This window comes from Camelus bactrianus, chromosome 16, assembly GCF_048773025.1.
Source record: "Camelus bactrianus isolate YW-2024 breed Bactrian camel chromosome 16, ASM4877302v1, whole genome shotgun sequence".
Classification (NCBI taxonomy): Eukaryota; Metazoa; Chordata; class Mammalia; order Artiodactyla; family Camelidae; genus Camelus; species Camelus bactrianus.
In genome coordinates, this window is record NC_133554.1 from 45902911 (window position 1) to 45917424 (window position 14514).

The 14514-nt window shown below is 34.9% G+C and overlaps 1 protein-coding gene across 4 annotated transcripts in view; it reads left to right on the forward strand.

Annotated features, from left to right (window-relative positions):
* TLK2 (tousled like kinase 2) overlaps nucleotides 1–14514 on the forward strand; it is a 100018-nt gene that overhangs the window by 24439 nt on the left and 61065 nt on the right. For 2 of the 4 annotated variants that reach the window (XM_074343444.1, XM_074343445.1), the window contains exons 3-6: nucleotides 10954–11025; nucleotides 11879–11948; nucleotides 12950–12993; nucleotides 13717–13812. In XM_074343444.1, coding sequence (XP_074199545.1) covers nucleotides 10954–11025; nucleotides 11879–11948; nucleotides 12950–12993; nucleotides 13717–13812 — 282 coding nt within the window. The remainder of the gene's footprint in view (nucleotides 1–10953; nucleotides 11026–11878; nucleotides 11949–12949; nucleotides 12994–13716; nucleotides 13813–14514) is intronic. The other 2 variants (XM_074343443.1, XM_074343446.1) reach the window with 2 other exon arrangements.

Consider the following 14514-nt stretch of genomic DNA (forward strand, 5'->3'; position numbering starts at 1 on the left):
TCACTGTGTCCTCATAAGATCTTTTCTCTATGCCTGTGCATGTCTGGTGTCTCTGTGTCCTGATTTCCACTTTGTATAAGGACATCAGTCATATTGGATTAGGGTCTACTCTAATGACCCATTTTAGCTTAATACGTCTTCAAAGGCCCTGTCTCTAAATATATTCTGAGGTATTGGGGGTTAGGGCTTCAGTGTATAAATTTGAGGACACAGTTGAGCCCATAATAGTTTGTTAGGAGGATTGACTGTGCTAATATAAAATACCTGGCCTGTGTAGCAAGGGCTACCTGAGTATTGTTTACTATTTTTATTTCTTAACTACAGCAAATAAATAATACATAAAAAACTTTTTGTTTCAAAATATTTTTAGATTCAAAAGAAATTGAAAGAAAAAAAAAAAAGAGCAGGGAGGTTCCATGCACCCATCCTCTCCCAATGTGAGCATCTTGTGTAGTTAGAGTACAATATTAAAACCAGGAAATTGACCTTCGTAAAATTAACAGAACTCATTCAGATTTCATATTATACTTGTATCATTGTGTGTGTGTGTACACATGTACTACTTTGCAATTTTTTTTATCACTTGTGTAGCTTTTTGTATCCATCACCACAATCAAGATGCAGAACTGCTCCATCACCACCAGACTCTCTCCTGCTACTCCTTTGTGTCCTTCCCCACCCCTCTCCTTGAAACCCTAACTCTGACAACCACTAATCTGTTTTTCATCCCTGTAAATTCATCATTTCAAGAAGTGTATATATTTTTCATATATATACACATAAGATCATACAATATATAACCATTTAAGATTAGCTTTTTTCACTTAGCCTAATTTCCTTGAAGTTCATCCAAGTTGTTGCATATGTAAGTATTCATTCCTCTTTTTGCTGAGTAGTATTCTATTCCATGGATATACCACAGTTTGTTTAACCATTCACTCACTGAAGGATATTTGGTTTGTTTCCAGTTTTTGGCTGTTACGAATAAAGCCACTATGAACATTTGTGTGCAGGTTTTTGCATGAACATTATTTCTCTGGAACAAATGTCCAGTAGCATAATTGCTAGATCATATGATAAATGTTAAGTACACTTTTAGTTTTAAAAGAAATTGTCAAACAATTTTCCCAATTGGCTGTAGCTTTTTATATAAATTCTCACAGCAATGTATGAATGATTCAGTTTTCTTTTAATACTTGCCAACATTTAGTGTTGTTGCTGTTGTTAGGTGTAATGAACTCTTACTGTGGTTTGAATTTGTGTTTCCCTAATGGCTAATGATGTTGAACATCCTTTCTCATGCTTATTAACCATCCTTATATCCTCTTCAGTGAAATATCTGTTCATGTCTTTTGCCAGTTTTCTAATTGGATTAAAAAAAAAGAAAAACTTGAGTTTTTAGTTCTAAGTTGAGGTTCGTAATTTTGTGTCCTTTGTCAGATATGTGGTTTGCAACTATTTTCTTCCAGTTCATGATTTGTCTTTTCATCCTACTTATAGAGTCTTTTGCTGAGTGAAAGTAATTTTGATGAGGTTCCATTTATTAATTTGTCCTTTTATAGATCAAGCTTTTGTGTCATATTGAAGATCTCTTCACCTGATCCTGGGTTTTGAAGATTTTCTCCCCCTGTGCCCCCTCCTTTTTTTTTTCCTAAAAGGTTTCTGGTTTTCTGTTTTGTATTTAAGTTAATGATCTAATTTGAGTTACTTTTAAAAATAAGGTATGAGGTTTAACTTGAGGTTCATATTTTTGCCTATGGATGCCTAATTGCTTCAGTACCATTTGTTGAAAAGGCTTTTGAATTGCTTTTGTACTTTTATAAAAAAATCAGTTTGGTTTTTATCATTTGTGAGAATCAAATGTGCCAGTATAGAATGCCCAGCCCATAGAAGTGCTGCAGAAGTGCTGGCTATTATTATTATTAGAGCAAATAAATAGTAACTTTTTTAAAAAAGCATTTGGTTAAACTCAATAGCCATCTCAACTTTCTAATTTAGAAAACAACAATTAATGTAGTTTTATTTTTTAAAAAAGTTTTAATTGTGGTAAAATAAACATTACATAAAATGTGTTGTCTTAACCATTTTTAAGTGTAGAGTTCAATATTGTTAAGTACATTCACATTGTGCAGTCAGTCTCCAGAACTCTGTTCATCTTCCAAAACTGAACCTCTGTACTCGTTAAACACGAACTCCCCATTCCTCCTCTCTCCAGTTCCTTAAACCACCATTCTACTTTCTGTCTCAATGAATTTGACCATTTTAGATGCCTCCTGGGGAGGGTATAGCTCAGTGGTAGAGTACATGCCTAGCATACACAAGGTCCTGGGTTCAATCCCCAGAATCTCTTTTAAAAATAAACAAATAAGTAAATAAACCTAATTACATCCCTCTCCAAGTGATTTTTAAAAAGTAATAATAGATACCTCCTTTAAGTGAAATCACGCAGTATCTACCTTTTTGTCACTAGCTTATTTCACTTAGCATAATGTCCTCAAGGTTTATTTGTAGCATGTGTCAGAATTATCTTCCTTTTGAAGGTTGAATAATACTCCATTATATGGATATATATCACATTTTGTTTCCATTTATATTAATGGACACTTGTGTTGCTTCTACCTTTTAGGTGTTGTGAATAATGCTGCCATGAACATAAGTGTGCAAATAATTCTTTGAGACCCTGCTTTCCATTCTTTTGGATATATACCCAGAAGTGGAATTGCTATATCATATGATTATTCTATTCTTAATTTTTTGAAGAACTGCCATACTATTTTCCATAGTGGCTGCACCATTTAAAGTCCCAGCTAACAGCACACAAAGGTTTCAGTTTCTCCACATCCTTAGCAGTGCTTATTATTTTCTGTTTTCTGATAGTAGCCATCCTAATGGGTGTGAAGTGGTATGGTATCTCATTGTGATTTTGCCATTAACTCTCTTTTTTATCCTATTTATTTTTATTTGGGGAGGAGGTAATTAGGTTTATTTGGTTATTATTTTTAGTGGAGGTACTGAGGATTGAACCCAGGACCTTGTGCATGCCAAGCACACACTCTGCCACTGAGCTATACCCTCCTCCCCCATTTCATTGTGATTTTGATTTACATTTCACATGATTACTGATGTTGCATCTTCTCATGTACTTGTTGGCTATTTGTATACCTTCTTTGGGGAAATGTCTATTCCAATCCTTTGCCCATTTTTAATTGGGTTGTTTGTTTAACTTTTGTTGATTTACAGGAATTTTAAAAATATATTCTGGATGTTAACCCTTTATCAAAAGATACATGGTTTGCAAATGTTTTCTCCCATTTTGTGGGTTGTCTTTTTACTCTTATTGATTGTGTCCTTTGATGCACAGAGGTTTTAAATTTTGATGTAGTCTGTTTTTTTTTGTTTGTTTTATTTATTGTTCTTTTGGTGTCATTCATTTTGAATTCATTTTTGTAAGATAAGGGTCCAGCTTCATTCTTCTGCATGTGAATATCCATTTTCCCACCAGTTTGTTGAAAAGACTATTGTTCATTTTGAGGGGTCTTGGCACCCTTGTCAAATCATTTTATGTGAAGTCATTATGTGCCTGTTAAACTTATACAGAGTTGTAATTATATCTCAGTAAAACTGAAAAAGAAGATCAGCAAAAAAAAGAAAATCATTTGACCATATATGTGAGGGATTATTTCTGGGATCTGAATTCTGTTCCATTTGTCTATATGTTCAACTTAATGCCAGTGCCATATGTTTTGATTATTGTAGCTTTGTAATAAGTTTTGAAATCAGGAAGTGAGAGACCCCCAACTTTGTTCTTTTACAAGATTGTTTTGGCTCTTTGCAGTCTTCTTATAGTTTTTAATAGTAAAGCACAAGAAAGTTACCTTGAAAAAGAAGAACAAAACAGTGTTCTTTCTTTATGATGATTATGTTGTTTTATTCAAAGCAGTAAAATGTGAAACAAATAAGAGATATAAATTGTGGAAATGAGGATATAAACTTACTTTAAAATGCTGTAATTTATATGTAAATAATGAAATCAAAAGGAACAAATTGAGAGATGATTATGAAGAATAACAATTCAGTAAAGTGGCTAAATGAAACACATGAAAATTATATAATTCCTGAATGTCAGCAGTATCAAAAAAATAGGAAAAATTGAATCCCAGTTATTCTAGTTTCTATATGAAGATGTCACAGTGGTGAATGGGAGTTAGACTTTGGTAACCCATAAGCTTTTAGGCCTTGCGATTTAATTTACTCCTGGGAATAGTAATTGAGGCTAAAGACTAGAACTGGCTCTGTATAATGCTGGGAATTGGAAAGGGGCAAAGTTGTCTATTAATTAGGATTAGTAAAACTGCCCACCATTCCAAGACATAGGACAGAAGTGAGCCACTAAACTGTATTTTATTTTTTATAGATTTATAATTTTTTTATTGAAGCATAGTCAGTCTACAGTGTTGTCTATTTCTGGTGTACAGCATAATGTTTCAGTCATACATATACATACATATATTCGTTTTTATATTCTTTTTCATTATAGGTTACTACAAGAAAGCCACTTAACTTTGGATTGTGGCTGTTAAAATTCACCCACAAGAAATGGAAGCTCCAACCTTGTGTGGAAATCCTGGGCAGAAAAATAATGTATAAATATGTTGGAACTAATATATAAATGTGTGGAAATCCTGGGCAGGGAAAGTAATATATAAATATGATGAATGTTGTAGGGCACTGGCATAGGTGACCATTAAAATTCCCTTGGGACTGACTGCTCCTTGACCCCTGAAATGTGGAGGACACTCCCAAAACTGAATATGAACTCATACAAAACTTACAAAAGCACCTTAGTAAAAAAGATGCAGCAAATGGGAAAATTTACAACTGAGGAACTGACCATAATAGACTGAAACTTGATTATCTAATATATAGTCCATATTCAGTTTCTGCCTTTGTCCCAGTAATGTCTTTTGTTTTTGCTTTGTTTTGATATCCAGGGTCAAATCAAGGATCATACATTGAATTTAGTTACGCTTTTTTATCTATTGAATTTAGTCATGCCTTTTTATCCTTTAATTTAGTTCATTTTTTTCTCCCTTATTTGTTTTTTAACGATAGTAATACTTTTGAAAGATAAGACTGTTTGCCTAAAATCATTTGGTTAGCTACTTTATTAGACAGCTGTTTTAGAACAGGGAAGGTATATCATTATCCCTGTTAATTAAATTTAGTCTAATGATGTTATAATAATTTGAGATGCTGTGCATCAGAAAAGGACAGGGAAAGGGAGAATTCGGTAATTCTTAATACTTTTTTTCTTTTAGTTAGACACACATACTCAAGGAACCACAAGGATCTTTGTGCCTCTTGCAAATTTCTTTCAACTACTAGAATGTACACCACTGTTAAACACTTTACAGTTTATGTTATTATCAGTAATTGCTAATAAAAATAGATTCTTCAGTTCTCTCTTGTCTCTATTCATCACACTTGTCATTTCCTTTTTTTTTTTTTTTTTAAATTTCTTTTTCGTTTTTTAAATTTCTTTTTTGATGTTCAGTGGAGGTACTGGGGATTAAACCCAGGACCTTGTGAATGCTAAGCATGTGCTCTACCACTGAGCTATAACCTACTCCTACCATTTCCTTTTGAAAGTGAGGAGTAGTTGGCAGGTAAAGCAAATAATTAAAATGTAGTATATGGTATTATTACTATCCAGGGAGGAAAATGCTTCATAACAGTTACAAAAAACATTTTATGAACAGAATATTTTAAAAATTTGAACATAGAAAGATTCAGTTTCAATAATTATAGAATTCTTAATGTAAATAAAGCTTCCCACTCCCCACCCCCCAGTTAAAACATCATGAAACTCTATCATTATAGGAACAGATCATTTGTTGATTTATGTCGCTGGGAATACATGATTTGATTTTATTCTCCCTAGTTTCACTTTATTATTTTTCTTTGTAGTTTCACAAGCATCTCACTGTGAAGCTCTCTGGTATATTGTGTTGATTACAGTTTAAAAATAGTGCTTTAAGGATACAGTGAAAGGAATACTTAATGCACCCTATTGGAATATAAATTATTTTTGACTCTAAGCCTGGTAACTTGTTTTTTAAACAGTTTTATTGAGATACAATTCATATACAATTCACCCATTTAAATTACACTGTTCATTGGTTTTTGGTATATTCACACATACATACAACCACCAACACAGTCAATTTTAGAATATTTTTATCACCTCAAGAAGAAACCCCATACTCTTTAGCTGTTCCCTCCATGTACCCCCACTCCTACCCTAAGGAACTACTAACTTTCTGTTTGTCTTAGATTTTCCTCTTCTGGATTTTCATATGAATGGAATCATTTGATATGTGATCTGTTGTGACTGGCTTCTTGTACTTAGCAAAATGTTTTCAATGTTTGTTTATATTGTAGCATGTATCAATACTTGATTCCTTTTTATGGCCAAATAACATTTCATTGTATGGGTACACCAGATTTTGTTTATCCATTTGTCAGTTGATGGACTTTTGGATTATTTCCACCTTTTGGCTTTTGTGAATAATGCTGTTATAAAAATCTGTGTCCAGGTTTTTGTGTGTCCATGTTTTTTATTGCTTTTCAGTATGTGCCTAGGAGTAGTATTCTGGGTCATATGTAACTTTGTGTTTAATTGTTTGAGGAACTCCCTGACTGTTTTTGAAAGCAGCTACACCATTTTGTGTTACCTCCAGCAGTGTACAAGGGTTCCAGTTTCTCCATATTCTTGCCAGTACTTCTTGCTGTCATTTTGATTCTGACCATCTTAGTAGGTATGAAGTTGTATCCCACTTTGGTTTTGATTTGTATTTCCCCATTGGCTAATAATGTTGAAATTCTTTTCATGTGCTCTTTGGTCATTTGTATCTCATCTTTGGAGAAGTGACTGTTTAGACCTTTTTGCCCACTTTTAAATTGAGTTAACTGTCTTTTTATTTCTGAATTGCAAGAGTTCTTTATACAGCATACAAGTACCTTATCAGATATGTGATGTGCAAATATTTTCTCCTGTTTTGTGGGTTGTCTTTGTTGATAGTGTTCTTTCAACGACAAAAGTTTTTAAATTTGAATAAGTCTAGTTTATCTATTTTTCTCTTTTGTTTGCACTTTTGGTGCCTAGTTTGAGGTCATGAAAATTTACCTCTATGTTTCCATCTAAGAGTTTTATAATTTTAACTTACATTTAAGTCCTTGAACCATTTTGAGTTAATTTTTTTGTATGGTGTGAGGTAGGGGTTCATCTTCATTGCTTTGCCTGTGGCTGTCCAGTTGTCCCAGTACCATTTGTTAAGACTATTCTTTCTCTTATTGAATAGTCTTGGCACCTTTATCAATAATCATTTGACCATAGACTATGGATTTATCTGTGGACTCTAAATTCTATTCCATTGACTTGTCTTTATGCCAGTATTATACTGTCTTTATTACTGTTGCTTTGTAGTAAGTCTTGAAGTCAGGGAATGTGAGTTCACCTACTTCCTTCCTTGTCAGGATTGTTTTGTGTATTTGGGTCCCTTATAGTTCCCTATGAATTTTAGAATAAGCTTGTCAGTTTATATAAAGAAGTCAGCTGGAATTCTGATAAGGATTCTGTTAAATCTATAGATCAGCCAGGAGAGAACTGCCATCCTAACAATGTCAAGTCTTCTAATCTGTGAACATGGGTGTTTTTCCATTTACTTAGATCTTTAATTTCTTGCAATAATTTTTTGGGTAGTTTTCACAGTGTAAGTTTTACACTTCTTTTGTTTATTACTAAGTATTTTGTTCTTTTTGTTGCTAATGTGACTGGAATTATTTTATTTATTTCATTTTCAGATTTTACATTGCAAATTTATAGAAATAAAATTGATCTTTGTATATTGGTCTTATATCCTGTAATCTTATTAAATTTATTAGTTCAAGTAGTATTTTAGTGGATCCTTTGGGGTTTTACATATATAAGAGTATGTCATCTATGAATTGGCATAGTTTTACTTCTTCCTTTCCAATCTGAATGCCTTGCAAAATTGCCTGGCTAGAACCTCTAGTATAATGTTTAATAGATGTGGGAGAGAAAAAACATTCTAGTCTTGTTCCACATCTTAGAGGAAAGCATCCAGTCTTTAACCATTAAGTATAATGTTAGTTGTAGGGTTTTGGGGTTTTTTGTTTGTTTGTTTGTTTTGTTGTTGTCAGGGTTTTTTTTTTTTTTTTTTTTTTTTTTTTTTTTTGTAGATGCCCTTTTATCAGGTTGAGGAAGTTCCTTGCTGTTTTTCTGAGAAATCTCTCTTTTGCCTTATTTTTAAAAGAACAATTTGCTCAGTATAGGATTCTTGGTTGACCCTTTCCCCCTGTACTTTGAATATTCTATCCTGCTGCCTTCTGGCCCTGCATTGTTTTTGCTCAGAAATCTGCTGTTAATCCTATTGGAATTCCCTTGTAAGTGATTCCTTGTAAGTTATAGTTCTGTTTTCAAGATTTTCTCCTTTGCTTTTGAGCATTTTTCCTACAGTATATCTGTTTATGGGCCTCTTTGTGTTTATCCTACTGGAAGTTCATTAAGCTTCTTGTATTGGTAAGTTTATTTTTTTTAATGAATTTGATAAGTTTTCAGCCATTATTTCTTTAAATATTTTTTCTGCTCCTTTCTTGTTCTCCTCTCCTGATGTCCGTTATGTGCTTCGTGATGTACTTAACCATTTTCCACATTTCCCTGAAGCTCGAGTTTCCTCTCCCAGCTTGCATAATCTCTGTTGATATATCTTCAAATACGCTAATTATTTCTTTTGCCAGTTTAATTCTACTCTTGAACCTCTCTAGTGCATCTTTTATTTTGGTTATTGTAGTTTGCAACTCCAGAATTACCATTTGTTTTATGTATATATACACATACATACATACGTTATGTGTATGTATGTGTATACACACACACACACACACACACACACACATACACACACAAACTTTCTGTATCTGTATTGATGTTCTCTTTTTGATGCAACATTGTCATTCATACCTTCCATTACTTCTTTATTATTTCCTTTGGTTCTGTGAACATATTTATAGTGGCTATTTTGAAATACTTTTCTGTTAAATTCAACATCTGATCATTCCCACAGGCAGTTTCTTTCGCCTACTTTATTCCCGTGGTGTATGGCTCATACTTATTTCTTTGCGTGCCTCATGATTTTTCTTTGGAAATTGGTCATTTTAGATGATACATTGTAGTAACTCTGGGTACTGATTTCTCATCCTGTTCTTTGGGGACTTGTCCATGTTATTTGCTTGTTTATTTGTTTAATGATTTGCTGGATTTTAGTGAAGTCTGTTCTATCACCCTGTGCCCCCAGAGCTAATCCTCTGATGGTGTTCTTCAGGGAGGCATGGCTTTAGGGTTGCCTGCAGGCACCTTGGGAAGACTGGTACTTGGTAGAACTCTCTTTTCCTGACCAACCCAGCTGTTAAACTCCACTAGTTACCCAGATTGCTCTCTTGTTTTCAATGATGCTCTGAGGCATAAATTCCTCTACAAACTAATCCAAATTGGGGCTCCTTGTAAGGAAAAGTTTCTGAGGTCAATGTTTGCTATTTGTTCTGACCGAAGGGCGGCTCTTGAGTGTCTTATTCCCTGGTTCTCTCTTGGAAAGTAACTGACCCACAGTCTAGACTGTATGTTCAGTACATGAATTGCTTTTCATTTGCCTTTTACCACAACCTCCAGTTGAATACTCTTAGACTTAAATTTGTCCACACGTTGTTAAGAATGAAGTCAGGTCCTTTGGGAAGATTTGGTACTGTGTGTTCCTGCTTTTTCCCCTTTGGCAAAATATCTAAGCCAGGGTTCTGGAGCTGGGGATGAGGACAGTGGTGAGCTTCTCTGTGACTGACATTCAGGCTGTAGGAGCTGAGTGCTGGGGAGGTTAGGGTGGGGATGGGGCACGCAAAGCAACTTGTCTCTCCTGGTGTGGAAGCACTATTTCATGAGCTGGGCAAAAGAGCTGTTGGGGTCCTAGCATTCTCAGTGTACCATGCCTAAGGCAGGGCCTCTGTTCCACAGGTATGCGGGGGCAGAAGGGAGATGCCTGTCTTTGATGTACTTGCTTGGGACTTATTCTCAGCAATAGAAGGCTGGGGATAGGATGAGAAACTTCAAGTCCTGCTGCTCCCAGGAAGAAAGCCTGTGGACTGAGCTAGGGAAAGAGGGAGCCTTGTGTTCTTGGCTGCAGCAGTCTGGAGCCTTGATGAGATGGGAGGGGAAGGGAGGGCATGGTGTTGATTCAATACCACTTTTTACCTTTCAGACTGAATTTTTATAGATTTTATTGTATAGTTGTTTCTTCATTTGCTGTTTGCCCTTAGGGACCATAGTCAGAGGCTTTGAATGGTAGTTTTTAAAAATAATTTTCATCAGTTTCACTGAGGAGCAAATGAGCAGAGATCTTCATGCTGTCAACCTCTTTAACTGTTTTTTGAGCCAGCAGTCATGCCTTTTTAATGCATGATTCAGAAAAGTGTTTCCTTCATTAAGGTCTCTGACCAACCTTCATAAGGAACATCCTTAACATCTCAACTTTCAGATATTGCCTACATGATACAAGAGGCCAAGAGAATTGATTTCCCCTGCTTGTTTTCCTTAAAGAATGAATTTGTGACATGTGGAAGTACTCTAGAAGGTTTGCACAAGTACAGAGTTTGTGAAGGAAATGAAAATAATAGTAGCTAGAGAATTTTAACATGAGCGCCCTGTACCATGTGGTTGATTGGATTCTTTTCAAGTTGGCTCAGAGGTGTTACAGTTAATTCTTGGCTTCTTTGACTTGACTTAGATATCAAAATCAACAGATTTCTTCCCCAGTTTTGCTGTCATTTTAAATTAGTTTCTTTTTATTTATTTATTTATTTATTTATTTTGTTTTTCCTTTCTAGGGGCCACTCAATAGTGAGTCTTCCAACCAGAGCTTGTGCAGCGTGGGGTCCTTGAGTGATAAAGAGGTAGAGGTAAGAAACCACATCCATTGCAAGACTTTTCATATTTCCATGCTTTCCATCTCAGTTAAACAATAGCACTGCATAACTCTGGGACACTTTTAGGGTCTCTGTGAATGACTCCCCTTTGAGTTGCATGCTGTTTGTGTAGTTGTGATGTGGCCCTAATAGGTTTTTATTATGATAATCATGTACGGGCATTATCTTTTAAAGTTTTGGCTTAGTTGCCATCAATAAAGGGTAGAAATTTGTAGTTGTAGCTGAATTGGCTTAGGCGCATTTGAATTTTAGCACTTGTCAGTACTTCAACACAGTGGGTCAGTGTGGCCTGGCAGACTTTGGTAACAAAATTTGAAGATTTATTTATTTGTTTTTTAAGGCAAATAGCCTGGCTGCGTGGATATGTAACTACCTACTTTGCACTTAGATGCAAAAACTTTCAAAAAATTAGAGCTAGTTGATTATACAGATTTTTTTCCTTTTTGGAAAAAAGTGATTGAATTTAAGCTCTTTTAAATTAGAAATATTTTAATAGCTACTGTCTGAGAGCCTATCGTATGCTAGATGGTTGTACTACATTTGTGCTTTATAAAATATCTTATTTAAGCTTTGCAGCAACCCTGATTTACAGATGAGTAAATTGAAGTTCTGACATTTTGAATAGTTTGTCAACAATGGTGTAGATGGTTTGACTCCAGATCCTGTACACTTTGCATGACCCTGCCCTAGAGCAGGACACTAGTTTAGGGCTTGTCCGTGCCAGTTAAGTCTTCTTATAGATTTGATATTTTGTACATACTGTCTGATTTTCATAATGTGAAAAATTTAACAAAATGCTAATTGTGATGTATATGGTATTTAACAGACTCCTGAGAAAAAACAGAATGACCAGCGAAACCGGAAAAGAAAAGCTGAACCATATGAAACTAGCCAAGGTAGTAGTAATTTCACACCAATAAAAATACTAAATTCTTACGTACTTAGAAAATTTCCAATCCATACTAAGTAATTAGTTTGTGTACAGGGATTCCTAACAAAGGAGATTTATATTCCTTAAGGGAATATCAGGCTGTTTATTATGGACTTGCCATTAGATACACACTTGACAAAACAGTGATAGTTCTTTGTGGACTCTGCTTTTCCATGCTGTAAGTTAACAGTCTTCTTGACACAGGTTTTAATTTAGATTAAGCATTTATTGTACAGAAAAGAGGTTACATTGCAGTTTTAACTGTCTTGCATTAGATCAGTGATTTGTTAATAATAGGCAAGCAGAAATGCTTTCATTTACATGGTTGTCCTTTTATCTCGTCTTCTTCAATGTCAATTATTTAGTTGAACATCAGTGCCCAGTGGAATAAATCTGTAAATATGATGGTCATAATGCCAGATTTCTTTTAATAATTAAAGAGACAATAAATGAAATGGAAGGACTTCGAAGAAAGTCCTAGCCTTTTTTTTTTTTTTTCATTTTTAAAATTTTTAATCTTCAAATCATTTTTTACTTTTTTGGGGAAAATCCTCCCAAAGTGAGAAGGCCTAAAGTTTTTTTTTTGTGAAATAGAATTAACCCTTTAGTTCTGATGAGTTTGTTTTGAATTCTTTGTTCTTAGTTGTGGGTGTGGATTATAGTTTAGTTTTATTTTGATTCAGAGTTGTAGCGTAAGTTTTGTTAGTGTACTTATAAAAGATTAGTGAATCTTAAATGAAAGCAGGCTCTCAAAAAATGTTTCATTGCTTACTTAGTCTTATTTTCTGGAGGAAATGGTCTCTGTTCTTAGGATACAGGTATTTTGACTAATATGTTAAAAGTAAAGTTGACACTTGAATTGATAACAGTATGTGCAGTTATTGAATACATAGTACATTTTAGTGAATGATGGTTTACTTGTGTGTGTTATTCGAAAAACTATACTTACTTTGGTTTCATTTTCAGGGAAAGGCACTCCTAGGGGACATAAAATTAGTGATTATTTTGAGGTAAGTTAAGTTTTTTGAAAAAAAAAAACACAACTAGTGATTTTATAAAACCTAAATCCTTTCATTTAAGGCTTTAGAAAGCAGTATTTTGCCTTTGTGCTCTCCTCCCCTTCCTCCCCATCTTCATCAATCTAATGGTGCCCCATCTCTCTCTATAAGAGGAAATGGCTGCTGGCTTCCTAAATTTAAATTTGTTGATGATGTGTCTTGTCTGTGATGATATAAAAATTCACAAATGAGGTGATTTTTCTCTTGGTCAGACTAGGTTTCGTGTCTTACAAAGATTGAAGTGGAGTGGCTTGGACTCTTCTTTTGTCCTCTTCCCTTTAGTCCAGTGGAACCTGTAGTGAGCTCACTGACCCATCGTTAGTGGTTACTAAAGAAGACACTAACATCCACTGTACCACTGTATTCTTGCTTCGTGTATTTTGAGACAAGAAGGGAAAACATTCTTCTCTTATGTCCTTTCAAAACCATGTGTACTTTCAGCTTCCTAGCCATGTTTTCTTTATACCTTGGTACATTTCTGCTGGAGCTCCTCTTTAAATTCTCATTGAAAATTTAGTAGAATTTGGCTTACATGGCATTTTCTCTCTAGAATAAGATTTGTTGACTTAAAGGGGCCATATGTAATTAAGACCTGTTGTGTTAATCTTTTACTCTCCTTATCTGAAGCATAGTACTGTTGTGAATTATTCATATCCATTTTTCCCTGTTGGCCAGTTTGCTGGGGGAAGCGGGCCAGGAACCAGCCCTGGCAGAAGTGTTCCACCAGTTGCACGATCCTCACCGCAACATTCCTTATCCAATCCCTTACCGGTAAGCATTCACCTGGAGAAATTTGACACCTGTTCTAGGAGACAAGAAGCCCAGGAACACTCAAGCAAAGTTTCTCTTCCATTAATTACCCAAGGGGAATGAGGCATTAAGGAGAAACATTCATAGGACTGTCTATGAATCATTTAACTTAGATTCAAATCTGTATCAGTAAATTTACATTTTAAAAGAGCTAACCCTATTCTCCCAGTATAATAAATTACCTCTAGGCCTGCAGCTCAGTGTTCTGTCAAGGAAGTGATTTCCAGCTCAGACACTAGGTTTTTATCCTTGTCAGATTTATATGTTCCTGTAACTAAATTCCTTTAAAAAAAAAATTGGTCAGCTCCTGGCTTTTGAATTATTTTTAAGGCTCTCTCAGTGATGTAGCAGAGAAACTAATGCTACACAAATTTGGGATAGGTTTGTTTCCTGTGTATAAGTGAGGTCTGAAGCTCTTAACAATATTACGGTGTTAATAGTGGTTCTCAGCCAGGAATAGTTTGTCCCCTCAGAAGACATTTGGCAATGCTGAAATAATTTTTGGTTACTACTAGGGGGTGGGTGGAAGGCATTTAGTGGGGAGAGGCCAGGGATGCTGGTAAACATCTTACAGTGCGCAGGATAGAGCCCACAACAAAGAATTATCCAGTCCAAAATGTCATTAGTGCCGAGGTTGAGAATCCCTGAGCGAGCTAATGCAAG